This window comes from Echiichthys vipera (assembly GCF_963691815.1).
Source record: "Echiichthys vipera genome assembly, chromosome: X".
Classification (NCBI taxonomy): domain Eukaryota; kingdom Metazoa; phylum Chordata; class Actinopteri; order Perciformes; family Trachinidae; genus Echiichthys; species Echiichthys vipera.
This window is the reverse complement of record NC_139825.1, coordinates 16,282,516-16,299,507: the sequence shown is the minus strand read 5'-3', so window position 1 is coordinate 16,299,507 and position 16,992 is coordinate 16,282,516. Positions and strand designations below refer to the sequence as shown.

General features: G+C 41.7%; 1 protein-coding gene across 1 annotated transcript; it reads right to left on the bottom strand.

Moving 5' to 3' along the window:
* Positions 1-602: 602 nt before the first annotated feature.
* tspan2a (tetraspanin 2a) lies at positions 603-10,370 on the bottom strand. Its single transcript, XM_083939843.1, has 9 exons — positions 10,238-10,370; positions 7,256-7,358; positions 3,852-3,949; positions 2,217-2,291; positions 2,037-2,129; positions 1,874-1,945; positions 1,308-1,391; positions 1,094-1,164; positions 603-949 (listed from the first exon to the last, which is right to left on the bottom strand). Exons 1-8 carry the CDS (start codon positions 10,304-10,306, stop codon positions 1,099-1,101), a joined length of 660 nt encoding a protein of 219 aa, XP_083795969.1. The 5' UTR covers positions 10,307-10,370; the 3' UTR covers positions 603-949; positions 1,094-1,098.
* Positions 10,371-16,992: the final 6,622 nt, after the last annotated feature.

Sequence of the window (16,992 nt, the reverse complement as noted above, 5' to 3'; positions counted from 1 at the left end):
ACTATATTATTCTATAATTCACATCTTATTGGCACCCCAACAAAATTTACACCCAAAATAATTCACACCTAAATGCAAACTAACTCACTGCTACAGTTCACACATGCTCCAGAAGAGCTCAAGACAATGTTATTAATGACCTTTTTAGATGAATTTGGAGATTCAAAGAGTGGCAGCTCATCATCGGACCTTCCCTAACCCTTTGGATTGATATAATATCTTCGCTTCCTTGTTTGTGCTTAAGGTAGAAATACTTGGCAGGGAACTGCTGTACATATTCAAATCACAAGGTAAATCTCGCAGTAGATGGAGGCTTATTTTATGACTAAAGAGGCACATAATGGAAATGTACTCGGCAAAGGTAGGCTAGTCCTCAAAACATTTAAGCACACAAAGTAGTATTGATTACTTAAAAATGTCTAGAAAGGGCATGGTAACTAATGTTAACATCAGGTGCAAATAGAAACATAGCGACCCATATTTACAGCAGTCACAACATTCCTGTGTCAAAGAAGGCTTCATGTACTGTGCTGTAGCTACAGTACAGCGCTGTGTAACGAAAATATGTCAAAAAATGAGGAATGCCACAGAGTTGTGCCAAAAGCTGATCATGAGCTGGTTCCACAAAGATATTTAGACTGGTCTTTAGTGTTAGACCAGTCTTACAGTCTGGCCATTTTAGACTATTTAAGCCCAAGAAGATAGCCACCCTGCTCCCGGACTAACTGTGGACTAGGAGTTAGCTCTAAGCCAAGGTCTATCTCTGAGAAACCAGCCCCATGGGTTATGGAAAAGAACAAAGAAATAACTTTTCAGTGCTGGTGGAGTTGAGGAGAAGTTGTGAAGATAACGGTCCAGCGTATCGTGTTGAATTTGGCCCGTGGACAACTGGGATGTGTTGTGCTCTCTCTGTGATATTCAGTGAAATCCCCCACCAGGTGACTCTGGACTATGAGAAATGAGAAATTTAGTGTTTCCCTTCTTTATGCAGATGGGTTGATTATGAAGGGACCAGTGAGTGAGTAGTGGGCTGGCTGGTAGACGTGGATGTGTGTGTGTGTGTGTGGGGGGGGGGGGGGGTAGGGTAACTCACACCATCTATATAACCTCCCTGTTGTTCCTGATGGCACAACACAGAACCATACTGAAGATCATTCCTATGATCTGAAACCAGACACAGTTTGGGACACGTTAAAACATTGTAAAAAAGTGTAAAACAGTGTGTAAAGTCGCCGGGTAAATGGTTAGAAATGAGTGTGAACTGGAATCATGGTTTCAGATTCATGAATTTGAAATTTAATTCTCACCATCACTCCTGCAATCCCAATCCCAATGTATCCAATAATATGCAGCTTTTCATTGAAGAAGCCTGTTATTGCAGTGAGGCAGTCCTAAAAACAATAAATCATTCATATAATACAGGTGCATATAATCCAGTTCTGAATTATTTTACATATAACATATCCCCCTGATATAGTAAAATAGATCAAATTATTATGTATGTGCATATATTTTTAAAGAAAGACAAATAAGAATAAAATTCACAGGTGGGATGAGAAAAAACCCGGAGTTGTTGTTAAGGAACATTAATTCATTACAAATGAACATAAATACATATATTATTGAATATTTAAAACAAAAAATGAATAAATAAATAAAAATAATATAATTTCCAAACAAGAAATATTACAGATTACAGATTTTGAAATACGAAGCAATAAATAACCAGAGTACACTACATTAACATTATTATTATTATTATTATTTATTATATTATTATAACATAACACAGCACTGGTGACTGTATGAACAAAATCAGTGCTATACTGCCACCATGTTGGTATAAAGTGTTACAGAAGGTATGAGGGTTTACCTGGGTGTCCTGCTCAGTCTCTGTACAAAGTGTGTCAGACGTGTCTGATGTGGAGCCTCCACAACAGTTCAGCTGTAAATGTGAAAAGTTAAAAAAGGATAAAATTATTATGCTGGTGGCGTTTATTGGAACCATAGAGTTGGAGGAGGACACATTTACTCACAGTTTTGTGGTAAATCAATGCTATTGCTGTGCCATTCGGGTTGGAGACGTCAGCGATGGAGCTGCTGTAAAACTTTTGGACTTCTTCAACAATCTATTATTGATAAAAGTAACAATATACTCACTTATGAGATCTTTTCATGTAGATTTAGGAGATATACATACAATACAATTGTTGTACCTGTTCCTTGTTCATGAATCCAAACACACCGGCGGCAATCTCCGCTCCAAAGATTATCACAAGACAAGCAAAGAACTGCGGAGCAGAAGAGGAAGGATTGTTATTGCTTTATATTGAAAGTTATCTTTCATACAAGAAGGGTTGGTACCTCTTCAACTTTACAGTCATTTACTTTCAACTTTGTTGGAAGTTTCCTGGAAAGAAGTCTGTAATTTGGTACTATTTTACTCGTAGGGAAAACAGGAATTTCATTGAAAGAAAAAAATATCAATTTAAGCCAAATTGACTAATAATCCATTATCCATGTATTATTAGAAACTTTATTCTCCGTATTTGTTTAATTGTATGCTCATCTGCAGACACATTTGATGTTGTTTTTACCTGCTGTGCGTTGATTAAAAGACTCTCGGTTACCCTCACAATAAAAATTGCAATGAATTAATACATATTACTACACCAATCAAACTCCATTTCAGTGCTGACCCATTACGCTGTTTTTAAAATAACTTCCTAAATGAATACTGAAATACCACAAAGTTAGATGGACGATTGAGGATGGCAAAATAAATAATTTACTGTCACAAATGAAACAAGCATGACCAGGATCCTCTAGGGCAAAAAAAAAAAAAGAATCACATTTTGTGGTTGTATAGATCAGTTAAATATGTTTAATAAACAAAACAAGAGTGAAGTCAACACAAGCTGGGATAAGTATCTTCACAAGCTAGTTTTCATCAGTTTTCCTTAACTGCATAATTTAGTTAAATAAATTACATTTGTATGTACCTGCATGGTGGATGTTTCAACCAGTTTGTAACTAATTATGTCACAACAAATGAATAAATCTAGATGCTTCTCATCATACATCATAAGAAATAACACAAATATACTTTAAACCCTAGTATACTGTATGTATATACTGTATGTTTATACTGTATGTATATACTGTATGTATATACTGTATTTGGGGGCGGCAGTGGCTCAGTCCATAGGTGACTCAGCTGGGAACTGTAAGGACGCCGGTTCGAGTCCCTGTGCGGACCATGAATGGAGTGTGGAGTGGTGGCTTGAGAGGTGCCAGTTCATCTCCTGGGCGCTGCCGAGGTGCTGTTGAGCAAGGCACCAGACCCCCAACTGCTCGGGGCGCCGATCCATATGGCAGCCCCCTCACTCTGACATCTCTCCATTAATTGCATGCATATAGGTCCTGTTTGTGCATGTGTGTGTATTTTGGGCCTGTGTGTGTAACATGAATAATATAATAACAGAGTGAAAAAAAATGTCCCTCGCAGGATGAATAAAGGAATTCTTCTTCTTCTTCTTGGAAGACAGTGTAGCTGCTGACAGGCCTCACCTTAGTCTTTACATGCACATTTATACATTATGTGTGCTCTAACTAAAATTTGCACCCCATAAGTTGGTTCAGTTTCATGTTAGGTGGTAACATGAGTCCAGCGTCTGCCCTGCTGTATTTCTTCTAAAAATTTGTATCAAATAGCAAAAAAATAGAGACCTGAAGTGTCAACATCAAAAATTCAGAGAGATTGTAGAAATACCACAAAAGAAACACAAAAACACAACACTGCCGTGCACGATTAAGAACTTTCTGAACACTTTTTGAGCATTTGAACTCACCGATGCAAGAAGACACTGAGACTCACGTACAGCCCCAAAACAACCGAAGAACCCGATGATCATCATCAGCCCTCCCGCACCGAGAAGGATGTACACAGCTGATGAGAGAAAAAGCAGACAGAGTAGCCCTTTAAAAACAATACTGTAAAAGAATAAATCAGGAAATAGGCTGAATGACTAGAATATAGTCAGTGTACTGACATATGACTGCAATTCACAGCTTCAACGCAGGATGGCAGCACCATCATGCTGCTTTTTGTCTTTGTTGAAGCAGAATTCATATAAGGACTGTTGTTATGTTTGACTGCCAGCCAAAATGTGTAGGTGGAAACTCTCTGAGTAGCCTCAAAGCTCAGCCCACACCTTCAGTCCAGCCACTTATGAATTTTAAAGCTTTGAGTCGAGATGAAAGAAGACAGAAACACAAAAAGAATCCCTGACACAAAAGGCACTTTATTATTTTTTTTGGTGTCATTTTGCCTCCTCTTGGTGCATCATAAGTAATAAATTAGTACATTTAATGTGTTAGATTGGAGTTGGTGTTGAAGAGGTGTCCTGGTGTAGTGATTATTGTTTCTACATGAAGTTATAAAGCTTCAAAAAAATCTCAGTTTCAAGATGGATCAGAGACATGAAGTCTGTCCTCCGTCCGTCCTTCTAGCAAGTAGCTGGAAATGCTGCTCATCTATGTGCCAGAGGTGCAGTCAGACTCTGTGCAGCATCACAATTTGAATTTGAATTACAGCTGATGTAGCTACAGAGAAACAAGCTGTTTGGTTTACATATTGGTGTAATTTCCAATTACTCAGACTGTGTGCATTCACTCTCCTGCAGGTTAAAGGAGCACAACAGATGCCATCTGTCTGGTAGAAAGGCGAATCTAATGTTGGGGTGTTTGATTGCGCCAGAATTATTAGACTACATCCCCCAACCACCCTAGCTCCCCATGAGCCTGGATGTCGTCACCTCCCCTGCTCCCAGCCCTCACTACTAAGCCCTTCACACTGTAACTATACACCAGACCTGTCCCTGAGGCCCATGCTAAGGGTCTAAATGGTGATATAGACAGCAACCATTGCAGCAATTTAATTAAACCACATGGGGAGGGGGATTGCAAGCTGTTGTTTTCCTGCTGTTGAACAAAATGGGAGGTAAAGACGAGGTGGATAGCTGAAGGGGTCTGGAAACGAGGGAGACACTGCTTCCAAGCAGAGGGCTAGCAATGGAAAATATAATGGGCCTAGACTGTACTGTATATACAAAGTGTCTACACAGAGCCGATCTTGGCTGGTGATGTTTTGAACACTTCCTCATAGTGAAACTTGTGATATCCAGCAGAGCACTTCCTCCTTGTTAATGCTGGTAGCAGGTAGCAACACAGTGTAAATGCACATAACTGTTGTTTACATGCTCATGGAGCAACAAAGGTGACAGAATGGAAAGCGTTTCACCCACAGGGAATGCTTCCACTTTGACTTGTTATGCTATCACTCTGTTCCGTTTCTTTGCCGGAGGTGAACGTGGGCAGCAACGCTCCACCATTCTGCTCACGATGGTGTTTATTTTGTTGCTAAGGACTCTCTGCAGGATCTTTATATATATATATAAAGTAATAATATATATGTATGCTGTGCTTTCATGGGACTGGCTGGCTCCATATAGATGGATCATTTTGCATTCAGTCATCTGCTGCAGTCTGTTGTGAAAATCCAAAACCCAAACAGAAAATATACCATTACAGGGCAAAGGTCTGCAATTAGACTAAGTTGACTTGCACATTCTCCCCTTTCAGTGTTTTATTTTATGTTACTGGATTATAAACCAGCATTTTAATGTTGAAGCTTTGTAACATGGACATTACTGTGACATATTTATATACTATTGGGTAGCTTAATCTATGAAATTATGCAACATTTGCTATAAAATTATCAGATATTATTTGATGTGAAATCTTAATCTGGGGTTGGCCTCTAGATCACTGGGTAGAGTGTGCATCCAATATAGGCTCAGTCCTTGGCAGCAGCCTGGGTCCCCTTTCTCTGCCCCTTTACCATCACTCTTCAGCTGCTAATAAAAAAAAAAAAAAAAAAAAAAACATCTTTAAAATTTTAATCTACTGGGTAAATGTTTTTGAAAATGAAGAACACATTACAGTAAACACACGCAATAAAAATGTGTGATGAGTTGAGCGAGCTCAGTGATATTTGCATGTCAAATTAAACCAAACTGAACAAAAAGTATCTCATCTACAGAAGTTTGCATATATGGGTGAAACACTGATAAAAAACAAATAGCTCAATAATATCTTGAATAATATCTTAAATGACAGCATGAATGTCCTTTTTTATATTGTGTGTATTTTATTTAATGTCTTTTTTTGCCTTTAGTCCACTGCCTGGTACAGTATTATGACTGCTCCTAGAGGATCAACCTCAGGACAGACTCCTGCCACCTGCCCCACCCAACCTGTTCCTCATGTCCTGAGGGAGCCAGTCAGTCCCATGAAAGCACAGCAAAGATGAAGTGAAGTCACCATTTTAGGTCATATTCTAAACGGGAGTGACAAGAATAGGCTTCATTCTGAACATCTGCTCCTACACAGAGTGCAAGAGAGAGAAAGAGAGAGAGAGAGAGAGAGAGAGAGAGAGAGAGAGAGAGAGAGAGAGAGAGAGAGAGAGAGAGAGAGAGAGGGGCCATTGTAGGGGATACAGCAACACTACTACTTACTGAAGGGTGTTTGTCCACTCTACTCTATGTTTTAATCACCTCCTGTGTTTTATTCAGAACTGTGCAGAACAACAGCAGAGTACAAAGTGCTACGAACTTAAAGGTATCTCAGTGGTGAGACAGAGCTGTTTATAAATCAGTTCAATCTGTTTGAGCATCTCTGACCAATCCATTTTTATTTTTCCAGTTAAGGGAAATCTAATCAATGTTTGTAAACATGAGCAATTCTCTCCATAACCCATAAACTAGAGCACTAATGGTGTGTGTCAATAATTGTTTTACATGTCCTCTATCACTTCCCCTCAGCACCATTATGTCCATTGTGAGTGGCCCTTCAGCACGAGCATAGAGGATTTAAGAACATGCCTAATAAGTAAGGATGTAAATGACAATTGAAAACCACTCAGAAAAGTGAGTTTCCATCATGCGGAGGAAGTGATGAAACATCACACTGCATCAAGGGTAAAATGGGCCTGTTAAGTGTTCAGTAACACCCATGGCCCCTGAAAGGTTCTCTAGTTTAAATGGTGGAGGGTTAATCCCCCTGGGAAGTTTGTTAATGATTATTACAGCTGACCATTAAACATTATGTCATCAGGCATGAAATCTGATACTGCACTGTGTTCTCTGAGGAGGACATAAAGATTGTTTTTGGTTTTACCAAAAGGAGGACGTACCTATGAAGAAGGTGTCGGGGGCCCCGTCACCTGTCAGTAGCTCCGTCGTTTCTGGGTCAAACCTGAGCCAAAGTCCCACAGCCAGCACCAACAGGCCAGACAGCTGAGGAACGTGAGAATAACACACTTTTACAAAATATTAATGCACAATTTTTGAACTTTCTTTAAATGTGATCCCTATTTATTTTTAGGATTTAACTGACGTCTTTGTTGGTGAGCTCTCAGTGTTGTTGCCTAGAAATCACTTCACAGTTATACATTGAGGCCCATCATGGGAATATTGATTAATATTCTGCAGGTGTCACTCTCTCTTTGTCTCGTCAGTAGAGTGGTTACTGACGCTCACTGTCTTTTCTTCTTTTTTTTTCGAGCCAACTGCTGCCAGAGATGTGAATGCAGGAACTCTTTAGCGACTAAAACTAAAACTGATTTTGGATTCTCAAACAGCTCATAGGCGGAAGGTGGAGCCAAAGTACTTCTTGTATGACATAGTTATTTTTTAATGGTCATTATGTTGAACAAAGACAGAATATCAGCTGTGATGTGCCTGATAAGAGTTTGCCACAATACTGAGAGGACCTCATTGCTCCCTTGGTGAGCCTTGCCAGAAATAAACCAATCGATTGAAACAAGGAGTCACCCTGAGAAAGTGAATCCTTCTGACCTTTGATATACACCTAAACAGCATTATTTGGTTTAAACTGACAATTGTATATGTAATTAAAAGACACAAAGAGCTTGGATGCTAAATGTGTATTGGTGTAAATTGTTATCACAAGTTTTATTTCTAACAAAACAGAAGTGAATCAGCTTCACAACATTTTACTTAATAAATTAAAATGAGAACAAATAATTAACAGGTTGAAAACTAAATTACAACCCATATGTGTCTTAATTATCATCTTTTATATCTGATATGATATCTGATAACAAACTGTGAACTCTTAAAAATATAAAATCTTGGAGGAAAACGTTAAATGAAGAGATTAATTCAAGAGTAAAGATGAATGGAAAAGGAAGACAGCAGCTCATGTTTCCATACGGACCATCAGAATATCACATCTAAAGACACCATCACAGCATCAATGGTCCATCTCCCATGGTGCATTTCAGCCACAGTCTGTGCCAGTCTCACAGTGCCTGGGTGACGTAACTCACGCTGGCATTGGCTTGTTTGGCTCTGCACCCCAAAATGACAGCGTACTGTACGCCCCTTTTGGCTCCGATCACAACAGCTCTCTGCTTTCAGTCCCCAAACTCTAAAACAAAGAGGCCGCTGTCTGTGTCGGTGACAAAAGTGATTGCCTTACAGAGCACAGTTGAGCCAATGCAGCCGCTGAGATCCATATATACTTCATCATTTAGCAGTTAAACATGAGCATCCATGCACAACAGCTGCAAGAGTCTGTAGTCTGTAATAACATGAGTGAATTTGGGTCATTTTCAGATAAAACTTGAGCCTCCATCATCACACTAATTATCAGATGTGTACCTGCTAGAGCAAATGAAACATGAGCTCTGCAGATTGGTCCATTTCCCAGGCTAGATAAAACTATTAATACAAAGACTTCTCCTTTGGCCTTAGGAAACCTTGGTGTGCACGTGTCACTCTTTGTCTTTGAGTATTTTAGTGACCGAAAGATTATTAAAAAAAAAATGATCAGTGAAGAAAATAGTTATTACTTGCAGCCCTTTTATTTACTAGTTCTATCTATTTTGATCTATTTATTTCAACCCATTGCAGATGATAAAATGTGACGTGGGACAAATGCTGAATCAACAGGAACAAGGGAGTCATTTAAACAAAGTACATCAACTAATTCATTCTGCAACCTGCAACCTGAGCCTGGGTCGTGAGGCTGTCTGCTACTTAAAAATAAAATAAAAATAAATCATCTTTCTTGCACTCTATAACTGAACAGGTTATCCATAACCAATGGACTGTAGCTTTGTTGTAGGGGATTACAAGCCAGAGCCAAAACCATATTTACCAAACATGTATTCCCATCATTACACTGATAATAAGATTATTTTCCAAGGAAATGTGTTGCCTGTATAGAGCCTCACATAAATACATAGATACATGAATATATTGTAAATCCGAACATGACAAAATAAAAGAGTTTTCCTTCTAAAATAGCTATATCGTGCACTTTTAATCTGACAAAAAAAAAATGTTTGTCTCCAAAATAGTTTGCTAAAATTAAGTGATTCAGATGATAAGTTACTGCACAGAAAATCGAAAGTGAGTCAGTCACAAGTAACCTTATCTGAGCAGATCTAACAGACCAAAGCAAAAGCCTTTGTGATGTTCCCAGAACAGATTAACCCTGTCTGTTAAAAACTCCCAGACCCGCAGCAGGAAAGTCACAGTACAATGCCAGATCATGAGAGAGGATCTAAACAGCGGGTGTGTTGGAAAAGTGGCAACATACTGCAGCTCTGATGCTGCAGGAGGACCAGAGTACATTACATACATAAATCATGTCAGTGTTTAAAGGGTTAGTGGCTTACAAACTCTCATTTGATTTACTCATTAATTATTAGAAACATTTCATAGATGGGGGTACTTTAAGAGCTGTAATGAGGTATTTAGAAGGGATTTAAATGAAAATAAAATGATTGATAACACAATGAAGTATTGCTCTGAGAATTAGAGTCAGAGGAGATTGTACAGAGCAGGTGAATAGAAGCAATTATGTGCACGATGAACCCTCCCAGTTCTCCAGGTTAATAAAAACCATATCAAACAACATCAATAGACATACAGTACTTTCAGCCTGCAGTGTGTTGTGTAAACACATGTAAACACACAAGGTGGAGCACTAACAGGTTTTCCACATGCAAACATAATCATTTAAAATAAATAGCTCAAACACATACTGGCTCCTCTAACAGGGAAATAAGATGTCAGGGATCAAAACATCACGGTGATTTTAAAAATCAGCAATAACGTTGTTTCCGTTTGTGAAGCGGACTTACCCAAAAGATTAAGTTGAAAACGAAAAGCAGGTATTTCACGCATTTCATCCCTCCCGTCACTTTGCTCATGATGTCACCTGATGTGTCGATATTTCCTATCTGTTGTTCTGCAAATCGCGTCTTCCAGTTGGGCATCAACCATGCAATGATGGGGATGACCTGCACAGTTACACCATCCAACCATGAGAACATGCGCACAAAGATGAACAGGCTGGCTGTTCGCGCGCTCACTTACACCGCCCATTCCGCGCGCGCGCGTGTGTGTTTGTCTGTGTATGTATATGTGTTTGTGGTACCCAAAGGTGGGGTTGAGGGACAATGTGCCCCCCACAGCAACACAAGGAGCAGGTTCGTTTTACTGTGAAATATCGCTGCCTGGGGTTTAGCACGGTGATAATAAGGGCACAGTTTGGCAAAGGGCATGAAAGATAAAAATGCACCAAGTGAAGCCCTGTTAAATAACATTTTGTCCAATAGAAAAATCACTTGAAGGAAATATGCGTGTAGATGATATGAATACATATCAAATTGTATAACAACCTGTGTGGGTGGGAGATGTGGAACTGGTGTAGAAAACTGCCATCTGTTTGCAGTGAGCTATTTCTTGTGTTACTTTTGAGTAAATGTCAATGAGCAATACATTTTTTAACTCTATGAAAAGTGGGATGACATTGACCTTTATATTAGATGTTGGACAAGAGTTTAGCAACACTTTCTTGCATATCATCCTACACATTGCCATATCAGTGTTTATTATGGAAATATGGGAACTTGTGTAACGTCAGCACCTAAAACACAGTGACCTGAAATAAGCCACTGTCTGGCACAGTTTAAAGAAGTTGTACCGGGCCATGGATTAGAAATACTGAAGTAATGAGTGCCTACTGCCCCTCAATTCCAGAAGATTTTGACACAAAAAAACAAGCTGACATATGTTTAAATTACTTTAAATTTTCTTGTCTTGTTCTTTTCTTTAAAAAAAAAAAACTGTTAACTGTTTATTGTCTCTGTATAAAAGCCTTCTTAACATGTCAGGATAAAAACTTCTGATGGCTCGGGTGCAATGGCAGTTTGTCAGTTGTTCCACTCCTCTGGTCCAAACTGAAATATCTCAATAACAACTTGATGAGTTACCATTATATTTGGTACTCACATTTATGGTCCCCAGAGGAAGAATCCTAATGACTTTGGTGATCCTCTAACTTTCCTCTCTAGTGCCGCCATAAAGTTTGACATTTGTGTTTTTGTTCCTCTCCGGGAACCATCACCTTATCGTGGTGGAGAGGTTTGTGTGTCCCTGTGAACCTGAGGGCTGTGTTGTCTGGAGTCTAGTGCTCCTGGTAGGGCACAGCCCGAAAAAGTGATGTGGCGCCTCCCTCCTCCCCATCCTGTGGGCCCACCACTCGCAGGAGGAACCGCTGGAGTCAGGTACGCTGCTGCACGGGTGGCAGTGAAGGTGAGAGGCCTCGACAGACCAGACACGGGAAGCAGAAGCTGGCCCTGGGGACGTTGAATGTCACCTCTCTGTCGGGGAAGGAGCTGGAGCTTGTGCGGGAGGTGGAGCGCTACCAGTTAGATCTGGTGGGGCTTTCCTCCACACACAGTCAAGGGTCTGGAACCGTACTCCTGGATAGGGGTTGGACCCTATTCTTCTCTGGAGTTGCACAGGGTGTGAGGTGCCGGGTGGGTGTGGGGATTCTCACAAACCCCCGGCTGAGCGCCGCGGTGTTTGAGTTTACCCCGGTGGACGAGAGGGTCGGCTCCTTACACCTGCGGGTGGTAGGGGGGAAAACTCTGACTGTTGTTTGTGCATATGCACCAAACAGCAGTTCAGATATTCTGCCTTCTTGGAGACCCTGAATTGAGTCCTGCATGGGGCTCCAGTAGGGGACTACATAGTTCTGCTGGGAGACTTCAACGCCCACGTTGGCAATGATGGAGATACCTGGAGAGGCGTGATTGGGAGGAACGGCCTCCCTGATCTAAATCTAAGCGGTCGTCAGTTATTAGACTTCTGTGCTAGTCACGGATTGTCTATAACTAACACCATGTTCGAACATAAGGATGCTCATAAGTGTCAATGGTACCAAAGCACCCTAGGCCAAAGGTCGATGATCGATTTTGTGATCGTATCATCTGATCTGAGGCCGTATGTTTTGGACACTCAAGTGAAGAGAGGGGCAGAGCTGATAACTGATCACCATCTGATGATGCGTTGAGTCGGAGGATGGGGGAAGATTCTGGACAGATCACGTAAGCCCAAACGAGTAGTGTGGGTGAATTGGGAATGTCTGGAGGAGGCCCCCGTCCAAGAGATTTTCAAATCAAACCTCCAGCGGAGCTTTTCTGGCTTCCCTGTGGAGGTTGGGGGCATTGAACCGGAGTGGGCAATGTTCAAAGCTTCCATTGCTGAAGCTGCAGCGGTGAGCTGTGGCCTTAAGGTCTTAGGTGCCTGAAGGAGCGGTAACCCTCGAACACCGTGGTGGACACCGGTGGTCAGGGAAGCTATCCGACTGAAGAAGGAGGCCTTCCGGGATATGCTATCCCAGAAGACTCCGGAGGCAGTTGCAAGGTACCGACGGACCAGAAGGGCTGCAGCCTCTGCTGTGTCAGAGGCAAAGCAGCGAGTGTGGGAGGAGTTTGGAGAAGTCATGGAGAAGGCCTTTTGGGCGGCACCAAGGTGCTTCTGGAAAACCATTCGACATCTCAGGAGGGGGAAACGGGGAACCGTCCAAGCTGTTTACAGTAAGGACGGGACGCTGGTGACCTCAGCCGATGAGGTAATCGGGCGGTGGAAGGAGCACTTTGAGGAACTCCTCAATCCGACCAACACGCCCTCTTTTGTAGAGGCAGAGCTGGAGGCTGATGGGGAATCATTGTCAATATCTCTGGTGGAAGTCACTGAGGTAGTCAAACAACTCCACAGTGGCAAAGCCCCAGGGATTGATGAGATTCGTCCAGAAATGCTGAAAGCTTTGGGTTTGGAGGGGCTGTCTTGGTTGACACGTCTCTTCAACATTGTGTGGAAGTCTGGTACAGTGAGGGAGTGGCAGACCGGGGTGGTGGTTCCCCTATTTAAAAAGGGGGACCAGAGGGTGTGTGCCAATTACAGGAGGTATCACACTACTCAGCCTCCCTGGTAAAGTCTACTCCAAGGTGCTGGAAATGAGGGTGCGTCCTATAGTCAAACCTCAGATTGAAGAGGAACAATGCGGATTCCGACCTGGACATCGAACAACGGACCAGCTCTTCACTCTCGCAAGGATCCTGGAGGGGGCCTGGGAGTATGCCCATCCAGTCTACATGTGCTTTGTGGATCTGGAGAAGGCATATGACCGGGTCCCCCGGGAGATACTGTGGGAGGTGCTACGGGAGTATGGGGTCAGGGGGTCACTTCTGTGGGCCGCCCAATCTCTGTACACCCAAAGCGAGAGCTGTGTCTGGATCCTCGGTAGTAAGTCGGATTCATTCCCGGTGGGGGTTGGCCTCCGCCAGGGGTGCACTTTGTCACCAATCCTGTTTGTGATTTTCATGGAAAGGATATTGAGGCGTAGTCGTGGTGGGGAGGGGTTGCAGTTCGGTGGGCTGAGGATCTTGTCTCTGCTTTTTGCAGATGATGTGGTCCTGATGGCGTCGTCGGTCAGGGACCTTCAGCACTCACTGGATCGGTTCGCAGCCGAGTGTGAAACAGCTGGAATGAGGATCAGCACCTCTAAATCTGAGGCCATGACTCTTAGCAGGAAACCAGTGGATTGCTTTCTCCAAGTAGGGAATGAGTCCTTACCCCAAGTGAAGGAGTTCAAGTACCTTGGGATTATGTTCATGAGTGAGGGGACGATGGAGCGAGAGTTTGGCCGGAGAATCGGAGCAGCGGGAGCGGTGTTGCAGTCGCTCTACCGCACCGTTGTGACGAAAAGAGAGCTGAGCCGGAAGGCAAAGCTCTCGATCTACCGGTCAATCTTCGTTCCTACCCTCACTTATGGTCATGAAAGCTGGGTCATGACCGAAAGAACGAGGTCGCGGGTACAAGCGGCCGAAATGGGTTTTCTCAGGAGGGTGGCTGGAGTCTCCCTTAGAGATAGGGTGAGAAGTTCAGCCATCCGTGAGGAACTAGGGAGGTGTTCCAGGCACATTGAGCTGGAAGGAGGCCTCGGGGAAGACCCAGGACTAGTTGGAGGGATCCAGACTGGCCTGGGAACGCCTCGGGATCCCCCAGTTAGAGCTGGTTAATGTGGCCCGGGAAAGGGAAGTTTGGGGTCCCCTACTAAAGCTGCTGCCCCCGCGACCCGACCCCGGATAAGCCGTTGAAGATGAGATTAGATGAGATTTGTGTTTTTTGAGTAAAATATCACAACAACTATTGCTTTGATTGCCATGAAGTTTGGGTCTGATATTCATGTTCCCTCCAGGATGAACTGTAAACTTCATCATCAAGTCAAAATTAAATTTAGATTAAATTTGCTTTTGTTTATGATTAAATAGATTTCATATGAAGCTCTTCTGTGTCTCCTCTGCAGGCCGAAGGAGGGTCAGCTTGGGTTCAGCCGCTGTTTGTGCTGCCTTTGTTTGCTACGCTGATGTGGGAGGGAAACAGCGACCCCCTGTTCATCTGCCAGAGTATCAGCGAGGATCAGTCATGAGACAAATCACATCACTGCCTACCTCCTTTTTATTTATCAGATGACAACTCCAGCAAGAGTCATCATAAATATCAAAGGACTCATTGATAGATAGATAGATACATACATACATAGAATTACAAATGATTAATACTTTCCATGTTCCCTGAGTAAGCTTACTGAACTCACTGCATTAATGTTAAGCTATATTAGTTTGTCATCCAATCCTGTCATGAATTCAGAGCTGTTATTATCACAGTGGACGTACACCCAAACTGAAACCATATCCTCTGGGTAGAATGGAATATAATATAATGGGAAATTGCAAAAATCCTAAAAACCCTTCAAAATCCTATTATCCCTCCAGAGTCGGCCTCTCCTCATTCTTCTCTACTGTGCTTCATATGTAAATCTTGTGCAATAATGTAACCTGATCTCTGTATGGTGCAACTCTCATCCTCAAGGGACATCAGAGGTGATGAGACAGACGATCTGGAGATACCAAAAATAATTATGGGATTGTATATTTCATGAGAAGAGGCCATGCTAATCAGCTGATTATAAATAATTAAACAAATTTAAAATGATTGTGGTAGACTAGTATTTATAAATTACAGTTCAGAGTCTTGACTGTGTGTATCAGCATCTAAAAATTAGGATTGTATATTAATCTGCATCACAAAAGAATGTAGCAGAATGGTAATCTTGAAGTTACCAGGACTATACACACTGAAGTGTTTTGGGACAAACTATTTAGTCACATCAATGTCTCCATCTAGTGGACAGACTGAGAAGTAAACAATGAGAAACACTGCACACTGTAGGCTTACATATAGAAATCTCACAGTCTAAGCCAAGTTTCAGTCTTTCCGATTTTAATCGGGTATATGAGACTTAGAAGTTAGCTGTGGTTTATATTTATAAACCCTCTATAAGCTCTGACATCTCTCCATTAATGCATGTGTATAGGACCTGTTTGTGCATGTGTGCATACTTGAGGCCTGTGTGTGTGTTTAAATAATAAAACAACAAAAGAGTAAAAAGTGAATTTCCCCTTGCGGAACTAATAAAGACATGCACAGAGAAACTTTCAGCAGATAAATATGAAAATAGCCTTCTCGTGTCAAACTCTGCACATTGACCAAATGTAGAAACAAGAAGAAAAGCATGTTATTAAATGAAGAGGGGCGTATTTTTTGCGGATAATACATTTAATATTTTACTTGAGCAAAAAAAGAAATGCATGCATGAATGTAGGACTTTTATGTGTGACAAAATATGTCTACATTGTGAGTATACACAGTATCCATAGTCACTTTGGGCCTTTACTGTTGCATTTTTCTCGTAAAACACCTTATATAATTATAAAATAGGATGATTAAACAACTGAATGCTTAGGTGTTGATTCTCTGATCATCTGAAATCTCCACAGATTGTCTGGGAAGAACATGGATAGGAGGGATTAATACTCACATTCTTATGGACACACAGGATGATAAACCAAATGAATAATATAAAAGAAGTGCAGAAACTGCAACTGCTGGTAAAATCTACATAGGTATATAATGCAGACTGCTGAAAACTAATAATTGTAAATAACTGGAAATACAGCGTTCGGTTGCACTTTGCTAACCGAGCTACAGTATTTAGCACTAGAGTTACAGGGTGTGTGTGTCTGCAAGTGAATGGAGCAGACAACCGGAACACGCCGCTCACACGCCGACTAAAGTATGCTGTTGAAAATCATCAAAGTATCCCTCTTTAGTGAATTACCGTTTAATAAAGCAGCATGGCTCAATGACAATGGTTTATGTTCTGTTTCAGTTCAACCTGGAACTCGTAAATTCTTCACAGTTGGATATTTGAAGTGGGGCGAGAATAAGATGCAGATCCTGGCACTACTGGTGAGCAACACCCCACACCACATCCAAAACTCCATAGACTTTGTGAACAAAGTCAGAGACTTAAAAATGGATCCAGATGAAACCATGTTATCCTACGACGTGACTTCCTTGTTCACCTGTATTCCAACCATGGAGGCTCTGGCCACAGTAAGAGAACGGCTCACACTAAACAACTCCTTATACAACCGAACAAATCTCAAACCAGACCACATTTGGCAACTTCTGAATATTC